The 18210-nt window shown below is 51.8% G+C and overlaps 1 protein-coding gene across 1 annotated transcript; it reads right to left on the bottom strand.

The window, feature by feature from the left end:
- Positions 1-1987: 1987 nt before the first annotated feature.
- Prss27 (serine protease 27) lies at positions 1988-7547 on the bottom strand. Its single transcript, XM_027940689.1, has 6 exons — positions 7499-7547; positions 5253-5279; positions 4190-4352; positions 3125-3396; positions 2583-2752; positions 1988-2281 (listed from the first exon to the last, which is right to left on the bottom strand). Exons 1-6 carry the CDS (start codon positions 7545-7547, stop codon positions 1988-1990), a joined length of 975 nt encoding a protein of 324 aa, XP_027796490.1.
- Between the last annotated feature and the right edge of the window lie 10663 nt (positions 7548-18210).

Raw genomic sequence — 18210 nt, 5'->3', positions numbered from 1 at the left:
GTCCAGGGCACCACATGGGGGCAGGAGCCACACCTCTGGTTGGCTGGTGCCTGAGCCCAGCCCAGGAGATGGAGAGCTGAACCCCCTAGTGCTGGCACTGGGGGTGAAAGCCCTTCAGTCTTGGCACCATCCATCCATGAGTGGGAATAGCACTGCCTTGATCCCTTTGGACAGACTGAGCTTTCTGAGGAAAGTAGTGTTGATACTAGGAGCAGGGGTGTCCCTGGCTTTGGGGCTCTCCCTCTGCCACACTCCTACCTGTCCTACATTCTGAACACCTAAGTTGGATGGTGGCATTGGGCAGGGCCACTTGGCCCTCAGGTCTTCTGCTCCCACACATGCTTCTGGGCCCCGGGTTGATGGGGCAAGAAGGGTCCCCTCCCAGCCCTTTTTCTCCTGGGTTTCCACAGGCCGATCGTGGTGCCTGCGCATGTGTGCCATGTATGTCTTCGTGGATGGTACTGTGATTATGGCAGCGGATGCTCTAGTGTCACCTGCTCTGAGCACCAGTGTGGAAGGTTCCCTCCCTAGCCCTCTGCCTGGCTGTGCCAGCCGCTCCCTGCAGCTGGTGCCCTGGTGCCACCCACCTGGCAGATCACTGGAGACTGCCTGGTGGCTATGTGGAAAATTCCATCTGAGCCCCCCCACACCCAGCATGCAGAAGAGCTTGCAGCAACCTGGGGTGTTTCCCCTCCATCCTTACACACTGAGCTTAGTATGAGCTGTGACTTGCACAAAATAAACCTATTTCCCTTTTCAAGCCCTGGGCTCCAGGGTCTCTTGTGTTCCATGATGTCTGTCTGTGTAATGTCTTCCCTAGGCTTGGCCCAGCCCAGCCACATGTCCTGGGGAAGCTGGGACAGAGGCTCCAGGTGTATAGGTGGGACATGTCACCGCACCTCCTCCAGCCTCCCATAACCCCACCCCAGGGTAGGCTCCTTAAAACCCACAGTGGTTGCAGGTGCACTTCGAGGTGGGCCCCAAGCCAACACCTGTCAGCCAGGATGCCCAGAGCTTATTCCTGGGCTATCTCAGGAACTGCCCCCCAACCTGGGCTCCAGGGCAACTACTCCCCTCATAGGACAGAAGAGCAGCCCCTCCTGGACAAGACACCCACCCTGGTCTGGAGCAGGAGCTCAGCACATGATCTATCCACAGAGGCCACCAAGTGGCCCAGGGGACTCCTGGCGGTGGTCCCTACTGTGCTCCTGTGGTCTACAGCACCTGTGCCAAGCAGCCACTTCCACAGATAGCAGTGCCTGCAGCTCAGCACCACGTGGGGCAAGCAGCTGTGTGTGGCCATCAATGCACACATGTAGGTGTGTCCAACCCCTCTGCTTCAGACTCCCCAGTGTAGAAAAGGGAGGACATGGGGTGAATGTCCCTGGAGGAAGCCGTGGGGCTGAACCGCGCAGGGCCTGGGCACTCCCCAAGGCAACAGCTAACACTGCTTAGAGAAGCCTCCAGTGGAGCGGGGAAGGTGCCTGGGGAAGGAGGCTGTAGTTCCCCAGTGTGGTCCTGCCTCCTCCTCAGCTCCCCACCCCACCCTGGGCAGGGTTCCTGCAGAGGCACTGGCTGGCTTGTAACCCAATTTTCTACGTGTGTTGGTCGCTGTCCATGTTCCCAGCATGGGGCAGCTCTTGGCAGATACTCAGGTGGGGAAACTGAAGCACGTGGTGACAGCAAAGCAGCCTCCTGTGAGGAGGTCTGGGACAGCATCACAGGACAGAACAGTCCTGGGACCCAGTGGCATCCTAGCCTGGTATGCCTCCCATGGTTCCACCCGCCAGGGACCAAACCCTCCAAATCTTCCCCCCAACTCAGCTCCTCAGCCCCAGACCTCCAAAGGTCCCAACCTGAGGGGCACTATTTTTATTGGAAGTGAATATAAATAAAAGTGACAGGTGTTTGGGGGAGGGGAGGATGGAAGGCTATTTACAAATGTACACCCTGGGTGGGGCTTTACTTGGTCCCAGCCTGGGAGGGCTCAGAGGAAGGCAGGCAGCACCAGGAAGGCCAGCAGCACCATGTGGGCAGCCAGGCAGGGTGCTGAGTTCTGACCAAGGCGCTGCTGGCCTTGGGGGTCTCGATGCTGGCCACCCTCCCTCCCTGACTGGAACTGCAGCTCAGGGATGATCCCCTGGATCCAGTTGTGGTGGGAAGTGACCCGGATGTAGACACCTGGGCGGTTCCGGCGTGCACAGCCCTCGCCCCAGCTGATCACCCCAGCCTGCACCCATGACTGGTCCACAAGGCACACCAGGGGGCCCCCTGAATCACCCTACAAGGGAATCATAAGCCCCATTAGAACCCAGGGCCAGCCTCCGGGGGTAAACTTGCACTTATTGCTAGTCCCTTCCCGGGAGCCTCCTGCCTCGCCCCCATCTGCTGGTCCCACCTCTGTGAACGAGGGTGTTCCAGTCAACGGCATGTTCACCCCTGGTGGGGGGAGTTAGAAATGCAGCTTCCTGGGCCTGCCCAGACCCTAGGACCACTCCCAGGCTGGGGATGATGGGCACACAGCCCACCTTATCCGGGGTACAGGTCAGGGCTGAGTCACCAGCTCGCCACACTGCCCCTACCTTACAGGCATCCTTCTTGCCCTCTGCGAAGCCTGCACAGAGCATGTCATCCTGGATGGTTCTGGGCTGAAAGCCAGACTCAGCATCTTTGCTGTAGAGCAGGTTGCACTTGGGCGTATCAATAATGGGCACTGCAAGCTTCTGAAGGATCCTCGGATTGGGCAGGCGGTCTGGGGAGGGTCATGGCAGTCTGTGCTCAGTGGGCAGTCCAGCCAGAACCTCATGGTCCTGGGTTCTTGAGACCCACAGCTGCCTGTCCCTCCCCAAGTTTCCTTTGTGTTTAGACCTTCTTTTCTGCTACAGGGCTTTGTAAAACTGCATTCCTCTTCCTTTCTTCCCCACACCAGACTGGGCTTCCTGTCTGTGTCCCTGTCTCTGTGGCTCCTGGAATGGCTGCTCCATTCCTAGCCCCACCCCATTTGTTTCAGCACAGGATATATATATATACACACACACACACACCCCAATATCAACAGAAAATGGTTGTTGGTTCTGGACCTTCTCCAACACATCCCCCTTTATCCCCTGGCTCTGCCCCTTACCTTGCTCACTGGGACTGCCCCAGCCAGTGACCCAGCAGTTCATGTCCTTCTCAAAGACAACTGAGGGATCAGGCACACACACAGGGAGGATGTAGTTGGTGAAGGCCACAGGTGCCTCTAGCTCCACCAGGGCCACATCAGCACTGGAGGCCATGCCCTGATACAGGGGGTTGCTCTCCACCCGCCTCACGTGGGCATACATGGCACGTGGCCCTGGCTGCAGCAGCTGCCGTGCCCCCAGCAGGACTCGGTACAGAGATGTTTCTGAGGTGCTGGTGGAAAAGAGCATAGAGCTGGTGTGAGCCTCCCTGCCAGGCAGCAGGGAACTGGGGGAGGGCATCCGGCTCACCACAGTGCCTGACATCTCTACACATTGTCTCCCAAAGTGTCATCTCTAGAGCTGCCCAGCAAGTGAGGGGGCGCAGAAGCTGAAGTTCTGTCCCTGGTACCAGGTGACTTAACAAATTCTCTAACTCAGTTTCCTCATTTGTAAGCTGGGGACTGGAAGGCCTGTTGTTTGAAGGAGATGACAATCCCCAGGTAACGCAGGGCCCAGCCCTGCCTGTGTGCCTTGGGCAGGCTGTGTGGTCTCTGAGGCTGAGTTTCTGAGTGTAGGATATGGACTTTCAGAAGAACCACAGGGCTTCAGTGAGGTGGGGGGTGAGGCAATTGGGAAGCCCCAGGGGCTGGGACTGGGTGGGGTGGGGATCTGGCCCCCTACCCAGGTACTATGTAGGTGGCCATAGAAGGATGAAGAAGATAGGGTATGCTCTTCAGAACTCTGGCTTGTCTGATACCAGAGAGAGGTGGATTGAGGTGGGTCAGGACCCCAGGTGTGCAGAGCCTTGGTGGAAAGCCAGCTGATGGGAGCAAGGGCTGGGGTCAGGGATCGCAGCTGGGAGTTAGGTCTGGCTTGACCTAAAGGAAACTCCTAGCTGGGAGGGGATTGCTGGACAGGCAGCAAGGCAGCAGCCCACAGGCCTGTAGTGGCCCAGCGCTGTCCCTGGTGCTGAACTGGCTTACTCTGGTCATTTGGGGGGACAGGGCAGGTGGGGGCCCACTCACTTGGAGAAGCAGTGTGCTGCGGTGAGGACCCACCGTTCTGTGATGAGGCTGCCTCCACAGAAGTGGCTCCCATTGCGCTGGATACTGACCTGCCAAGGCCACTCGCCATCCATGGCATCCTGCCCGCCCACCATCCGGTTCAGCATCCTGGGGCGCCCACAGGCTGGGGGAACAGGGGATGCTCCCTGGGGGCTGGTTCCATGGCTCTGATTCCAGCCCCAGTACCACACACCAACTTCTGCTCTGCTCAATTCCTGGTCTTCCTGGCCCCTGACCTGCTCAGGGACCTTGGGAAGTCAGAAGCCCAGAGCATTGATTGGAGTTTGATATAGGGAGATTCCCCCAGCCCTGACCACCATTATTCTCAGGCCCTCACTGTGACCTGCCCTGGGACTTTGTAAAACCTGGTTTCCAAGTCTTGTCCAGATCTGCTTCATGCTCTGTGTTCTTGAATGGTCATGAGGGTTGAGCTATCCAAGGCCTGATGCAGCTCATGGAAGTATGGAAGGCAGGCATTGTCCTTCACAGGTAGGTGGCCCTGAGGGACAGGCTTGGTGCAGTGAGACAAGCCTCAGGTCTGTGCTGACCCTTTCCCTGACCCTGTGCAGTGCTTCGTGCTGCTGCTCCTACCATGTCCTGACTTGCTGGGTGTGTGGTAGACCTTCTTCCTTCATTCCTTTCTGGGCTCCAGTTCTGATGAGCCACTGCCAGATGTCCTGCACATTCCTCTGGGTCTTTCTTATTTATTTATGTATTTAGTAGTGAGGATTGAACCCAGGGGCTCTCTACTGCAGAGTTACATCTCCAGCCATTTTACTTTTTCATTCTTTATTTTAAGTTGCCAAGGCTTGCATTGGACCTAGGATCCTCCTGCCTTAGCCTCCTGAGTTGCTGGAATTACAGGCATGCGCCTCCCTACCCTAAGCTTCCTTCTGGGGCTCCTTGCATGTGATGTGGGGGATGGTGATGGTGGTGGTGGTGGTGGTGTGTGTGTGTGTGTGTGTGTGTGTATGGTGGGTGGGTGTTCTGGCCCATCCTGCAGCTCTCAGTCACGCCTGCTTACCTCTTAGAGCCTTGGCCCCCTGAGTTCCTGAAAGTGAACAAAAGGGATTGTCAGCCAACTTTGCCTGTGCCCAGGTCTGTCCTCCCTTCACTCACCTGCACTCCCTCCCCTCAGGATAGCCATAGAGATCCAGAAGGAGAGAGCAGGAACCTTCAGCCGCTCCAGGTCTGGCCTGTGGGCAGAGCTTATCTGCAAGGGCAGCAAACTACTGGCCACATGGCAGGCCAACCAGGAGAGGCCAGTGTGGTGACCCCGTGACTCGACTTCCCCTACTTGGAGCAGGATGACTCCTTTCTTGTCCCTTCAGGACTCTCTCCCTCCATGGCCCACCTCTGTCCAGGTCTGGAAGCTTTGAGGTTAGGGAGTAGAACTCCAGCCCTGGTGCGTGGGGTCTGCCTTTCCCTTAAAGCCGCAAGGAGCTGGGGAGTGAGGATGCTCCGGAGCCACCTCTGCACGTGGGCAGCCTGGGGCTTTGTAAAGCCTGGTTTCCAAGTCTTGTCCAGGTCTGCTTCATGCTCTGTGTTCTTGAATAGAATACCAGCCCTGCAGCCACATGGGGCAGGCTCCTGAGACTCCAGATTCCCAGGGGCTGCTCCCAGGCCAAGAACCCTTGCTTCAAGGGACTGACAGAAAAGTGGAAGACAGCACCTGACCCTCTGCCCCTCCTGAGGCCTGAGGATTCACTTTTCAAATGCTGCTCCAGCCAACCACCCTCTGTCCACATTGGCATGAACATACTGGATGACCCTTTCTCTCCCTCCAGGAACTTGGAAGAGCCTCTTCTCTCCCAGTTCTCTGCCTGAGTCCCCACAACAGGCCCTCCTCACCATCAGACCCACTCTCCCTGCTGCAGCTCTGCTGCTCCCAGTGGGCCCCAGTCCAGATGGAGGCCCCAGCACTGCCTCCTCTGGGAAGCCCTCCTCCCTTGCACTGTCAGTCTCAGAAGCCTTGCTGGTTCCCAAGCTCTCTGTCCCACCTGGAATCTCATCTTACACACAGACCTGGGAGCTCAAGACAAAGCCATGCCTAGGGGCCTGAGCTCAGGGAATGTGTGGAGGGACAGAATGGTGGTGAGGGTTGCTGACCCAGAGAGCTGAGCTCTTCAGGGCCTGTCAGGGGCCAGCAGCATGGCCACGGATCAGCCCCCAGGCCCAGGGCTTCTGAAGCTCCTGTAGCTGGTGGAACCAGATGAGGCCTAAGCTACTAGGAGGGACCCCCTTGACCCAGCCTCCAAACTGCAGGCCGTTGTTTCCACTTTGGCAGTGACCTCGATTGCCCAACAGGCTGAAGCAACCACAGCGTCACACCTCTGTGGAAATGAACTCTCAAAAGAATGGTGTTATCCTGCTGTTACCTAAGGCCAGGAGTGGGAGGCCAGCCAGTGAGGCTGGGGGAGGTTAGCACAGCCCAGTAGAGGTGCCCACCTGGTGCCCTCCTACCCCTGGGGACAGGAATCCTAAAGCCCTGGCTAGGCTATGGTCTGAGTGACCTGGCCTGCCCTGGGAGGTGATCTGAGGACAGGGAAGTATGGTGGCTGCTGGGCTGGCCCAGCTGGCCTAAGAATGTGGGAGAGTTTCCCTGGTAGAGAGCGGCCCGCCCTGCAGGGAGAGGCCTGGCAGATGGGGGCCCTGGCTGGAACCTGCTGACCACAGCCTAGGATTGGCAATGCACTGCCTGATCCTCTGTGGGCATGAGGGTGGGACCCTCTGCAACCTGTCCTCATCCCCCAGCTCTCTGCTGAGCCCCCAATCAGCCTCCGTGGGCTCCAGGCTCAGGTGGCAACTCCAGCTTAGTCCTTTTCCCCAACCTAGTTGACAATGGCCTAGGGATTTGGAGCCCACCTGACCTAACTTCAACTCCTGCACAAATGAAGTCTTTCTCTGGGGAAGTGGGGAGAGTCCACTGTGAGAGGAAGCAGGGAGCCCATGCCCAGTGCCTGGCACACTGTGAGTGCCTGAGGAAGGTGGAGAGGTGCCCTTGCCAGACTGCAGCTTTGGGGTCCTCTCAGATCTGCACCCACAGCCCCCATCTTGCCTTCCCCACTTCATACCCACCCAGGGGGAACATCTGGAACCTTCCTACCTGCCCTGGGGGCCCAACCATTGGGTCGGGAAGAGGAGGCCCATCCTGTAGCTTTAGGCAGGCCTTGGGAGCTGGGGGCTCAGTTGGAGCTCCAGGCAGGGCAGAGGGCTCCTGGGGTTGGGGGGCAGGAGGGGCAGACAGATCTGACCTAACCCAGGACTCACCAAGCCACAGCAGCAACAGCAGCAGTGCAGGGGGTAGGGGCTGCCTCATGTTCTCAGCCTGGTCCAGCTGAGTGGGGGTCAGAGGTGGCAGGAGCTCCTGGCACTAGCGAGGTGCGGGGCTCCATGAAGTGGGGTTTTATGCTGTAGGTGAGTGTTGTTCCTGCTATGCCACCCAACCTGTCAGCCCAGCCCATCCAGCTCTGCTCCATCAAGTAGGAGGCGCCCCAGAACCCCGGCTCCTCACTGACCTGGTCCTGAACCCCTTGAACCCCGCAGGCCAGACCCCTCACCCCACACACCCTCGGGTGCCGGTGCCAAGATGTGCCTGTTTTTTTATGTGACTTGGGGACTTGTGCCCTGGAGTCCCCCCACCATGAGCTGATTGGCCACTCCCCAGCAGGCCCAGACCCCCCCACCCAACTGATCACAGTCTTCATCTGTGTTGGGGAAGCGCCCCCATAAGACCCTCGGTTCATTCATTCGTTCATTCAATATTCATGAGCACCTTCTGCGTGCCCAGCTTCCAAGAGGGCGGCCTTAACGCTCTCACGGAGGCGGGATCTGAGGACGGGCACTGAAGAGTTAGGCGCGGGGCGCTTGTGCAGAAAAGAAGCGCCGGGGGAAGTGGGACCACGGGTCGCAGAGCCCCGCCGGCGCGCAGCCCCGATGGAGCCCGGGCGGGCGGGCGGGGCGGAAGCCATTCCGGGAAGGCGGTGGGTGGCGGGCCGGGTGGCTGTCCCGCGCCTGCCCTGGGCGCGCCCGCCAGGTCCAGGACGCTCGGCCGCGGCGGAAGACGTCCGAGAGGAAGTTTTTTGGGACACTGGACTGACGTCAGAGCAGGAGTCGGGGCCGGGGCGGACACGCCCTCCGAGTCCGCGGGTCGGTGTCGGGGTGCGGGGAGGGCCCGGGACGCCGCCCTGCCTCGGTCGCCCCCGCGTGCGGTGGGCGTGTCGCGGTGCCGTCGGCCCGGCCCGCCCCCTGGTGGCCGCCAGGCGCGGAGCTGTCCCGCCGCCGGGGCCGCCCATTGTTTCCCTGTCCCCCGCGACCAGGCGCGGGCCGCCTTCCCTCCGACCCTCCTCTGTCCCTGGAGTCCGGTGTGTGAGACGCGGGGCTGCCTCCGGTAGCTGGAGGGAGGAGGAGGGAAGACTCCAGAGTCGTTCGTTCATTCATTCATTCAACACTTTGGGTGCCCAAGGCTTCTAGGTATGGGGAACAGAGGTGAACAAAAGACACGCCCTGCAGCGGGGAGGAGATGGCAGGCGTCATTTACAGGAGGAAAGGGGCGAATTATCAATTGGAAAGTGTTTCAAAACCTCTGGGTGACCACACTTCTCCAGGCACTCAAGAAACAGTAGGGCTGGAGATGTGGCTCAAGCGGTAACGCTCACCTGGCATACACGGGGCGCTAGGTTCGATCCTCAGCACCACATAAAATAAAATAAAGATGTTGTGTCCACCGAAAACTAAAAAATAATTAAAAAAAAAAAAAAAACAACAGTTTGGGACCCTTTGAGGCTAACTGCTTTCTCCTGGATGCCTTTCTTCATCCCCTCCCCTTTGAAATGAGATCTGGTGATTCAGGATGGTTTGGCCATAGACTTCAGCCAGTTTCCCAAAGCCAGTTCCTCTGAAGTCTTGCAAAAGAAGTCAGTATGCAATTAGAAAGCAAGGACACCAGGAAAGGCTGGACTCCGGAGGAATAAAATAGGGGTCTGCAATCAGACAACCAGCACCCTGGTTCCCCCTGCATGCACACACACCAGCTGCCTCACTCTGGGGCCTGTGAAACCCAAAACTGATATCAGGCAGCAGGGCAGGGCTGCAGTGAGCAAGAAGCTAGGTGTCTTCTGCACACCATCCACCAAACAAATGAAGAAGAATCCAGAATGATTTCAAATTTCTCCTAAAAATTGAAACTGGGGGAGCTGGGGTTGTGGCTCAGTGGTAGAGTATTTGCCTAGCATGTGTGAGACACTGGGTTCAATTCTCACACCACATATAAGTAAATAATGGTCCATCAACAAGTTTTATTTATACATACATATACATACACACACACACATATATATAATACATATTAATATATATTATATAAAAGAAACTGTTCAGTGAAACATTGAATACAAGGGCTGGGGATATAGCTCAAGGTTTAGAGTGCTTGCCATGCATAAGCTCCCAGTACAGGAAGAAGAAGAAGAAAAGAGAAAGAGAAGAAGAGGAGGAGGAGGAGGAGGAGGAGGAGGAGGGAAACACTGGATGCAAAAGGTGAAATGGGTGAAGGACCCAGAGGAGTCACCAGGAGGAAACCAATTTGGCTAATGGACTTGCTGAGAAATGTCCAGCCTCAGTAATTAAATAAATGCAAATCAAAGCCACAGAAGGAGCTGCCAGTTATCCGTAAGGGGGTTAGCACAGAGTTGGAGGTTGGAGGAATGACATTAGTCATGGCCAGGCGGAAGTGGGTCAGCAGGTGGGCATGGAACTGGCCTTTTGTCAATCAGTGCCTCTGTGTTAAAGGAGTTATTTTCTTTGATGTGTGACTTCTTCATCCCTGGAAGTCCATCCAGTCTTAAGTACAGAAAAGGCATTTTGACCAAAGATATTCATGCCTAGTTTATTTATATTTGGAAAAACAAACCAAAACAAAAACTTGTAGGGCAACAGCAAACACATCCTCTGAATAGAATTTATAAAAATGACATTTTCAGGGTAAATATGGACAATGCTTGTGATTTATAGGAAGTTAGAAAAAGGGGGGTATAAAGATTTGTAGGAAGGGTAATAACAATGAAAATTTTTAAAACTTAATAACAGCAACATTTTAAAGAAAAGGCTTGCCCAAGGTACTGCCATGACCAGTTGTCATGAACTCATGGGAATTTCTTTTGATCAGGTCTGGTGGAACTCAACAGATGCACACAGTTGGGGGTTCCTGGACTCCCCGCAGGGGTTCCAGTTGAAGGTAAACTGCAGGATTGAGTGGTGCTAAAGGCCTTTCCCTGGAGCCTGCCTGCTGTATTCTGAGAGGGCTCCCGGAGCCAGGATGCACTGCAGCTGGAGTTTCCTCTCCAAGGAATTCCAGCTAAAAGATTAGAGCTTCTTGCTGTCCCACTCAGTGCAGACAATCCCAGGGCAGGATGTTAATGGGAGCCTGACTTCTGGCCCCATGGTTGACCCATAATGGCCTCAGGAAGGGTGTGGTAGAAGAAAGGAGGGAAGAGCTAGGTCAGTCAGATGCAGTGTCACTTTGCTCACAGGCAAGAGTGCAAGAAAAAAGACATTTTCATGCATCATGAAAGCTCTCAAAAGCTTTCCCCATACACCCTACTCCTGGGAAGCCGCTAAAGGAAAGATGTTCTCCCAGAGGAGTAAATCAAGGAAGCAGAAGATGTAGGCTGTAGGAAACAGAGAGTGGTCAGAGAAGAGCAGTGAAGGAACCCTTACCATAGTATGAGGATAGTGCTCCAGTTTAGGCCGGCTGCTCATCAGCCTTGAGACTCCAGAGATGGGGTTGCTGCTACTGCCATCAGCACCCCCCCCCCCACACACACACACACAGCATCATCTTTAACCTGATGAGGCCACTGCAGGATGTGCTCCATCAGAACAAGAGATAAGCAGAGAAAGATGTGAGATCCAAGACACAGGGCATCCAAATCAGGAGAAAGGCAAGTGCACCCAAGGAAGACAGTAGTCTCTAGAGAGCCGCAGTCCAGAGGGAAGGCAAAGGGGACACAGCACAGGAAGATGCAAAACAACCAAGTCCCTCAGCCACCTGAAGTTCTGTGTTCACAACATTAATGTCACTGGCCCACTTGCTCCCACTATTGGCCTGGAATAACTTCTTCCACCCTTTCTTTTCTTTCTTTACTGTTTTCCAGATGAGGTGGTCTCCCCAGCCCCCATCAGGTCTTCTCCACTGCTGGAGTCCCTGGCCAGGCCTCGCGTAGGCTGGAGGCCAAGGGAGCCAGCTCCGCCTGCAGGTCACATGAGGCATCGAGTCAGGGGCTTAGTCACAGATGTGGTCCCAGTTGGTTCTGGTTCTCCCTGCTCTGGCTTGACATTTTCTCTATCAGCCCTCGTAGCAGCAAGTCCCTGGGCACAGCGCCCTCTCCGCCTCCCTTGCTCTCAATATGCTGCACATAAAAGTGAACCCTACGCTTAATGCCTGACTCCACATCACTCCTGGGGGTTCTGCTTCCCCACCAAAACTAACGGGAATACATGAACGTATTTTGCATCAATATCATTTCAATAGTGGAAATCAAAAGACCATTGATTCAATAAACATCAGTGAAAAAATTAGCAAGTAAAATCGGAAAATAGTTTATCTTCATGTCATTCAAAAACTTATTTTTAAAATCCAAAACTATAGGAATATTGGAAAGATATGTTTATAATCCTGGAATACAAAGTACACACATAAAGACTGAAACATCTAAATTTATCAAGATTAAAAACTTTTCAGAGGCAGCTTCGTTTTTCAGGTTTGGCATGGCCTTTTTTTTTTTTTTTTTTAATAGGCAAATCCTCACTATATTGCCTAGTCTGGCCTTGAACTCCTTGGCTCAAGAGAGAGATCCCCCTGCTTCAGCTTCCTGAGTAGCTGGTATGAGAAATACAAAGTCTGGTGGTCCACTTTCAGAATATAGAATTCAGCCTTAATTGGATCCAATTGTAGCCATTTTAAATTATAGCCCTTCCCTTTTGCCTGCCCTAATTTTAAAATTAGCCAATCGCAGAGATTGTACCTTTGAGTCTGCCAATAAGGGTGAAGGGCAGTGCTGTTAGGTATATAAACCAGGGGACTGCCGCCCAGGCGTGCTTGCTAGCCAGGTTCTGTAGCATGCCCTTGTGTCAGAAGTAAATGCCTTGACTGCCTACTTTCCAGCACAGGTGTTTGATTTCTTGGGCACCTTGGTATATCTAACACTGGAACTATAGGTGCACCACCATGCCTGGCATATTGTTAAAAACAAAAACCTCAGAGAATTGAATTTGAGTCATGACATCCAGCTACATGCTGAAGTTGGGCAAAATTTTCCTGGTGCTGTACATGCACGCATGTGTGTGGGTGTGCAAGAAAGACACAGAGAGACAGAACCATGTGTTTAAACAAAGCATCATGGGCTAGGTGTAGAGCCAGTAATCTTTGGACTCAGTATCCCTTCCTGGCTGGATTGGGAGGAAAGTGGGAGATACAGGGAGGTCAAGCCTGGAGAATAACAGACCCCCGCTTGGTCAAGAACTCTGCCCCACAGCTGGCCATTATTGCTAAGCCTCAGCCAGAAGAAATGCCATCTCTTTCAGCTCCATCTCCCATCTGCCTCTGCATGCCTTTTCGGTTACAGGGCCTCCACAAACCCGGGCCTTCCAGGGCTTCTCAGCCTGGGGTCTCCACTTGTTGTGTTCTTTCTTTTTGTTTTTCATGTAATGGGGATTGACACAAAGGCAGTGTACCACCAAACTATATCCTCAGCCCTTTTTGAAAGTTTTGAGACAATTCTCACTAAGTTGCCCAGGCTGGCCTTGAACCTCCCATCTCAGCCTTTCAAGCTGGTAGGATTGCAGGCATATGCTACCACAACTGTGTTTGCCATCCCCTGTGCTAGGGATGGAACTCAGGGCCTTGTATATGTTAAGCAGGTGCTCTACCGCTGAGCTGTACCCCAAGTCCTGTCATCCTTCTTTTGACTGCTACCCTCTGACTGTAGGGTCAAGTGGCAGCTTCCTTACCTCCTCCAAGCAGAATGAGACACTCTTTAGCCCTTAGACCTCCTTATTTTAACCAATGCACTCATCACACTTATAGTAACTGTCTATTTGCTGTCTCTTGCCCCAAGGACCATGTGTTGTGGCTCACACTCACCTCTATCGCCCCTTTCCTACTACGCAGGTCCCACATATGTAGGTCCCACACCCGTATGCACTGGTCCAGGTCTGGGTCTCCACAAAACAGCCTACAGATGCCTGGTTCTCATCCCAAAGCAAATTTGGATTACATCACCCAACTCAAAGTGCTTCCCTAGCTGACCAACTTTCACCTTTGCAACTTCAGTTAGCAGCCCTCAAGGCCTTGTGTGCAATGAGGGCTATTAGGACAATTAGAAAAACTTCAGCATCAAAGTTAAGCAAGCTGCTCTTAAGGAAATTGGTGGAGCCCAGTTTAGCAGGTAATATCCTTCCTCCCCTAAACACTGAGCACCATGTGTCAGACCTGTGCTGGGCCTTCAGTAAAAGGAAATTGCCTAGATTCTTTCTCTGGCCACAGGCTCTGGCCATGTTCTCCTGTATTCTCTGATTCCAGTGGTGTGCAGCTGAATGTTTAGCAACTGACTTCCTGGAAGAGGAAGCGGGGGTCGGTGGGGAAGGGTGGAAGGAAGGAAGGAAATCAGTCAGTCCTGAGTTCTGGAGTTTGCCAAGAAAGCCATTGTGGACAGTAGGTAAGGAAGAAGGGCAAGTAAGCCATTAAAGGACTGGGAGAAAGAGGGGGAGAGGGAGCATTCAGTAGAGTAGTCCCCACTTACTCATATTTTGTTTTCTGTATTTGCAATTACTCAGGGTCAATCAAGATCTGAAAATACTAAGGTTTCAGAAATAAATAATTCATAGTTTAGAAAAAAATGTGGCGTAGCACACCATTATAAGGTACCTACCCCCTACTGTACAGATACAATAGACATAAATAATTTCAAGAACTTAGTAGTAAAACGTAGCAAAATAATTAGTAATGAACTTTGAATATTTTGTTTTTAATGCAACTTATTAAATTGTAGATTTATCTAATTTAATTTTTAATGGCAACATATAAGTGTGGATTTTTAATTTTTTTTTTTTCTTTTTTTGTAGCGCTGGGATGAACCCGGGGCCTCATGCATGCTAGGCAAGCGCTCTACCACATCTCCAGTCCCCGCAAATAATGTTTGTAACATGCATCTTGCAAGATGCCTGAGAAATGAACCATCAGCTCCAGCGCCTCCGTGCACCAGCTCAGGCACCGCTGTCACTTGGTTCCCGATGGCGCTCACCTCCCTATCCCAATGGGCACCAGAGCTGGAGGACGAGGCTGCGGCTGGAGCGACAGACGTGCCCGCGGCAGAGGGGAGACCGCGGAACCCAGCCGCCCGGCCTCTCCCTGGGTTTTAGGAGCGTCCTGGCGCCGCGCGGGGTAGGGTCCTCGGGCGTCGTGCGTCAGCAGTCAGCACGAGCTCAACCCGCGTTCAGAACCGGATGTTTCCTGGCTGCGCTCACCCCCAGCCCGCGCAGGCGCACCACGGCTGCGGTAGCAGCCTCTAACCGGCAGCCTCTGCGGCCGGAAGTTGGCAAGCCTTCCCGGCATTCCTAGCGCAGTGACCGCACTTCCGCTGGCTGGGGAAGCAGAGCAAGACCAGACATGAATTGGTTGAAGTTATTTAGTTTATGTTTTTCCCCCACACCGAGCCCAGCCGGATTAATGAGGCAGGAGTGATCACCTGAGTCACCCCGAGGCGGCACTCCAGGGGAGATGTAGGGGAAGGTTCCCCAGGCTTCTGGTGGAGTTGGCCTGAGGGAGAAAAGCTGGGGTTTGCAGGAGGAAGCCTGGCTTCTCCTCCCGGATCTTCCTCCAACTCTGTGCGTGACCTCGGGCAGAGTATTTGACGCCTGGGTCTTGTGCCTTCGGAGACTGCTTCTTTCCTGACCGCCCATTTCTGTTTCTTGTTGGCTGACTGTGTCTGTACCCTTGTCAAATGCTGGCTCCCTGAAAACGCCATCAAAACAGTCAGCGATAAGAAAGATGATTTTTTTTTTTTCCTCCCAAGTTAAGAGATGGCACTTTACTGGAAAAGTCTCAGAATGGAAGTGTGGAGAACAAAATTGGGGTACTGAGGCCTGGGGGTCTGGTCCTTTGTTGCAAGTCCCAGTTAGGGTTAGGATGGTGTTAGTTTAGTATTGAACACCTCCAGTTGTTTAGAGTTGTTGGTCACTAGTTCTTTAATATTGGTGGTCATATTGAGGAAAGGACCTGGAAGAGTCTTGGAGCTTTGTTTGCTGCTGCCTGTTGGAAAGTCGTATGGTTTAGGTGGATTTTCCAAAACTTAGTAAGTAAGCTTATTTGCAGTTTTTGTCTTCCTGGACAAGTGTTTCCTGGAATGACAAAGTCAGACGATACAGTCATATTATTTTGCTTCAACCAGCGTGAGTCGGAGTTCTCTGTTATTTGCATCCAGAGGCATCCTGTTATGGTTTCTCTTGTGTAAAATGAGATTCGTATTGAAGGGAGATGGGGAGGAGCTGGATATACAACGAGAGCATGTTGTGTGCAGTCTTTTGGTGCTACAGCAAAGTAGGGCTTACAAAAAGTTCTGAGTCCCCCAAACTATTCTCAGATAGGAAAAGGAGCTGTCAAATGGGAATGACTAGGTGTTTATTAAGTTTCTTACAAACAGCTATGTCCGCTAGTCAACTGCAACACAAAACATACAAGTGCATTGTGTTTTCTCCTAAACTGCGGGGAATACAGGCAACTTTGTGTTGGTAAAACTAAAAACACTGCAGGCTTTTTGAGATCTTTAATATGGCCCTATGAAGTTTGAATCCTGGCCTTCCTGCGCACCAATCATGTGAGCTGGGGCCAACTCCTCCCTCTATGAACTCATGTCTTCATATGTATAGCAAGGATTATGATGAAGTGAGGTGGTGTGTTGAATACAGCAGTCAGCAGTTGTTTGAACAGAAGCCCAAATGATCCTGGGTGTAGCTTCAGCCCTGCAAACTGGATCTGGGACAAGAAACCCTGCAAGAGACATGTATCCATAGGAAGCAACTTTGAAAGGACTCAGAGGGTTATCAGATGGGAAGAAACAAGAGAAATAAGGATGATGTTAGCTATTATCCCAACCCAGGGAGTCTGGAACTCACTGAGGTCAGTTCCTGCACTGAGCTGAATATTTAGCAGTCAGTTCTTTATAGGCATAGAGCAATGACAACAACCCTGGAAGCCATCCGTCTCAACTGGCATTACTGTAATTACTGTTTTGGGGGAAGTCTAGTGGAGGGACTGAAACAACTGGGCAGTAAGGGGCATCTAGGGGGTTGGGGAAGTAACTTTTAACCAACTCATGGTTGAAATACTGTTGGGCCCCATTAGATCAATGACTGAAAATCTGCTGTGCTTGGAGGAGCATGGGGCTACCAGGAATGGGGCAAATGTACGTTGGCAGACAGCTCCATGTAGATAAGGCATGAGTGAGGGATCCATTCTGATCAGGGTACCTCTCTAAGTACTCCTGGCCCTGGTACCTGAAGGCTGGCATCTACAGGTGAAGTCTGGTGTCTACAGGTGAAGTCTGATGTATACCAGTGGAAAGTTGGAACTGTGCCCTCTTGTGGAACTTTGCTAGGGTTTCAAGACCTCCCATCTTTTGCACTTGGGGAAATCCTTCTCCTTACCATTTCTGGCTGAGGTACTTCCTGTTTCCTCTCATCCTTAAACCAGTTCTCTTCTTTTTCACACCAGATGTTGAGACCACATAATTAGCAACTGAAAAATTACTTCATGTTGCCTCAAGGGCAAGAAAGTCTGAAACTTCAAACTCCACCAGTATGTAAGGAGAAATATTTGCATGCTTGCTATTTTTTTCTATGATAAAGGAAGGAAGAAAAATCACCCAATCCTGAGCATAATTCAATTACATAATTAGATATAGATGGATAGATATAGATGTCATCAAAGGCTGCAAGTAAGTTCATAACCTTTGACCTGTTTCCCTTCTAGGAATCTAACTTGAGGAAGTAATTAGAGATGCTTTCAAAGATTATGGAAGAAGATGGTTTCGTTGCTTTATATACAACAGTAAAAGGAATGAATGTCCAGTTTCAGAGTAAATGGGTTTGAGTAAATTATGATTATGATACATTATGTGATGTAATATTATATAAACATTAACAATCATGTTATGAATGAATAGTTTGTTGATATGAGAATATGCCAAAATATGTTAAATTTCAAAAGCAAATTTTAGAAAAGAAACAATATGATTTTTTATTTTTTGGTACTGGAGATTGAATGCAGGGGCATTTTACCACTGAGCTACACCCGCAGACCTTTTTATTTTGAGATAGGGTCTCACTAAATTGCCTAGAGCCTTGCTAAATTGCAGAGATTGACCTCAAATTTGGAATCCTCTTGCCTCACCTCCTGAGTCACTGGGATTACAAGTGTGTTCCATGGTGCCCAATGCAGTGGGATCTCTTTTTTTTAAGTATGTTTTTAGTTGTCAATAGCCATTTATTTATTTATACATGGTGCTGAGAATTGAACCCAGTGCCTCACACATACTAGGCAAGCGCTCTACCACTGAGCCACAATCCCAGGCCCACTCACAATGTGATCTTAACACAAAAAGAAAAATATATAATCTATAACTTGTTTTATTAATTAAGTAAAAATTTATAAACTGTTTCATTGAATTAACACAATTAGGGAACCATAATGTGCCGGACACTAGGATATAAAAGTAAGCTATTAAAAGTATAGTTTTCAAAAAGAAAAGTATTACTTTCAAGTAGGAATAAAATAAACATGAGTCAAATATTTTAATTCTGCCTCTATTCCCTGCAATTTAGGAGTCTTGAGACAGGAGGATTGCAAGTGTTAGAAATACCTAGGTGCTTCAAGAAATCAAATGTATTCAAAAGTGGGTGGGCAAAGCAAACTTTTACTTCTACCAGAA

This window comes from Marmota flaviventris, chromosome 19 (assembly GCF_047511675.1).
Source record: "Marmota flaviventris isolate mMarFla1 chromosome 19, mMarFla1.hap1, whole genome shotgun sequence".
Lineage (NCBI taxonomy): Eukaryota > Metazoa > Chordata > Mammalia > Rodentia > Sciuridae > Marmota > Marmota flaviventris.
Note: the sequence above shows the minus strand (reverse complement) of the source record. Positions and strands in the feature narration are given on the sequence as shown.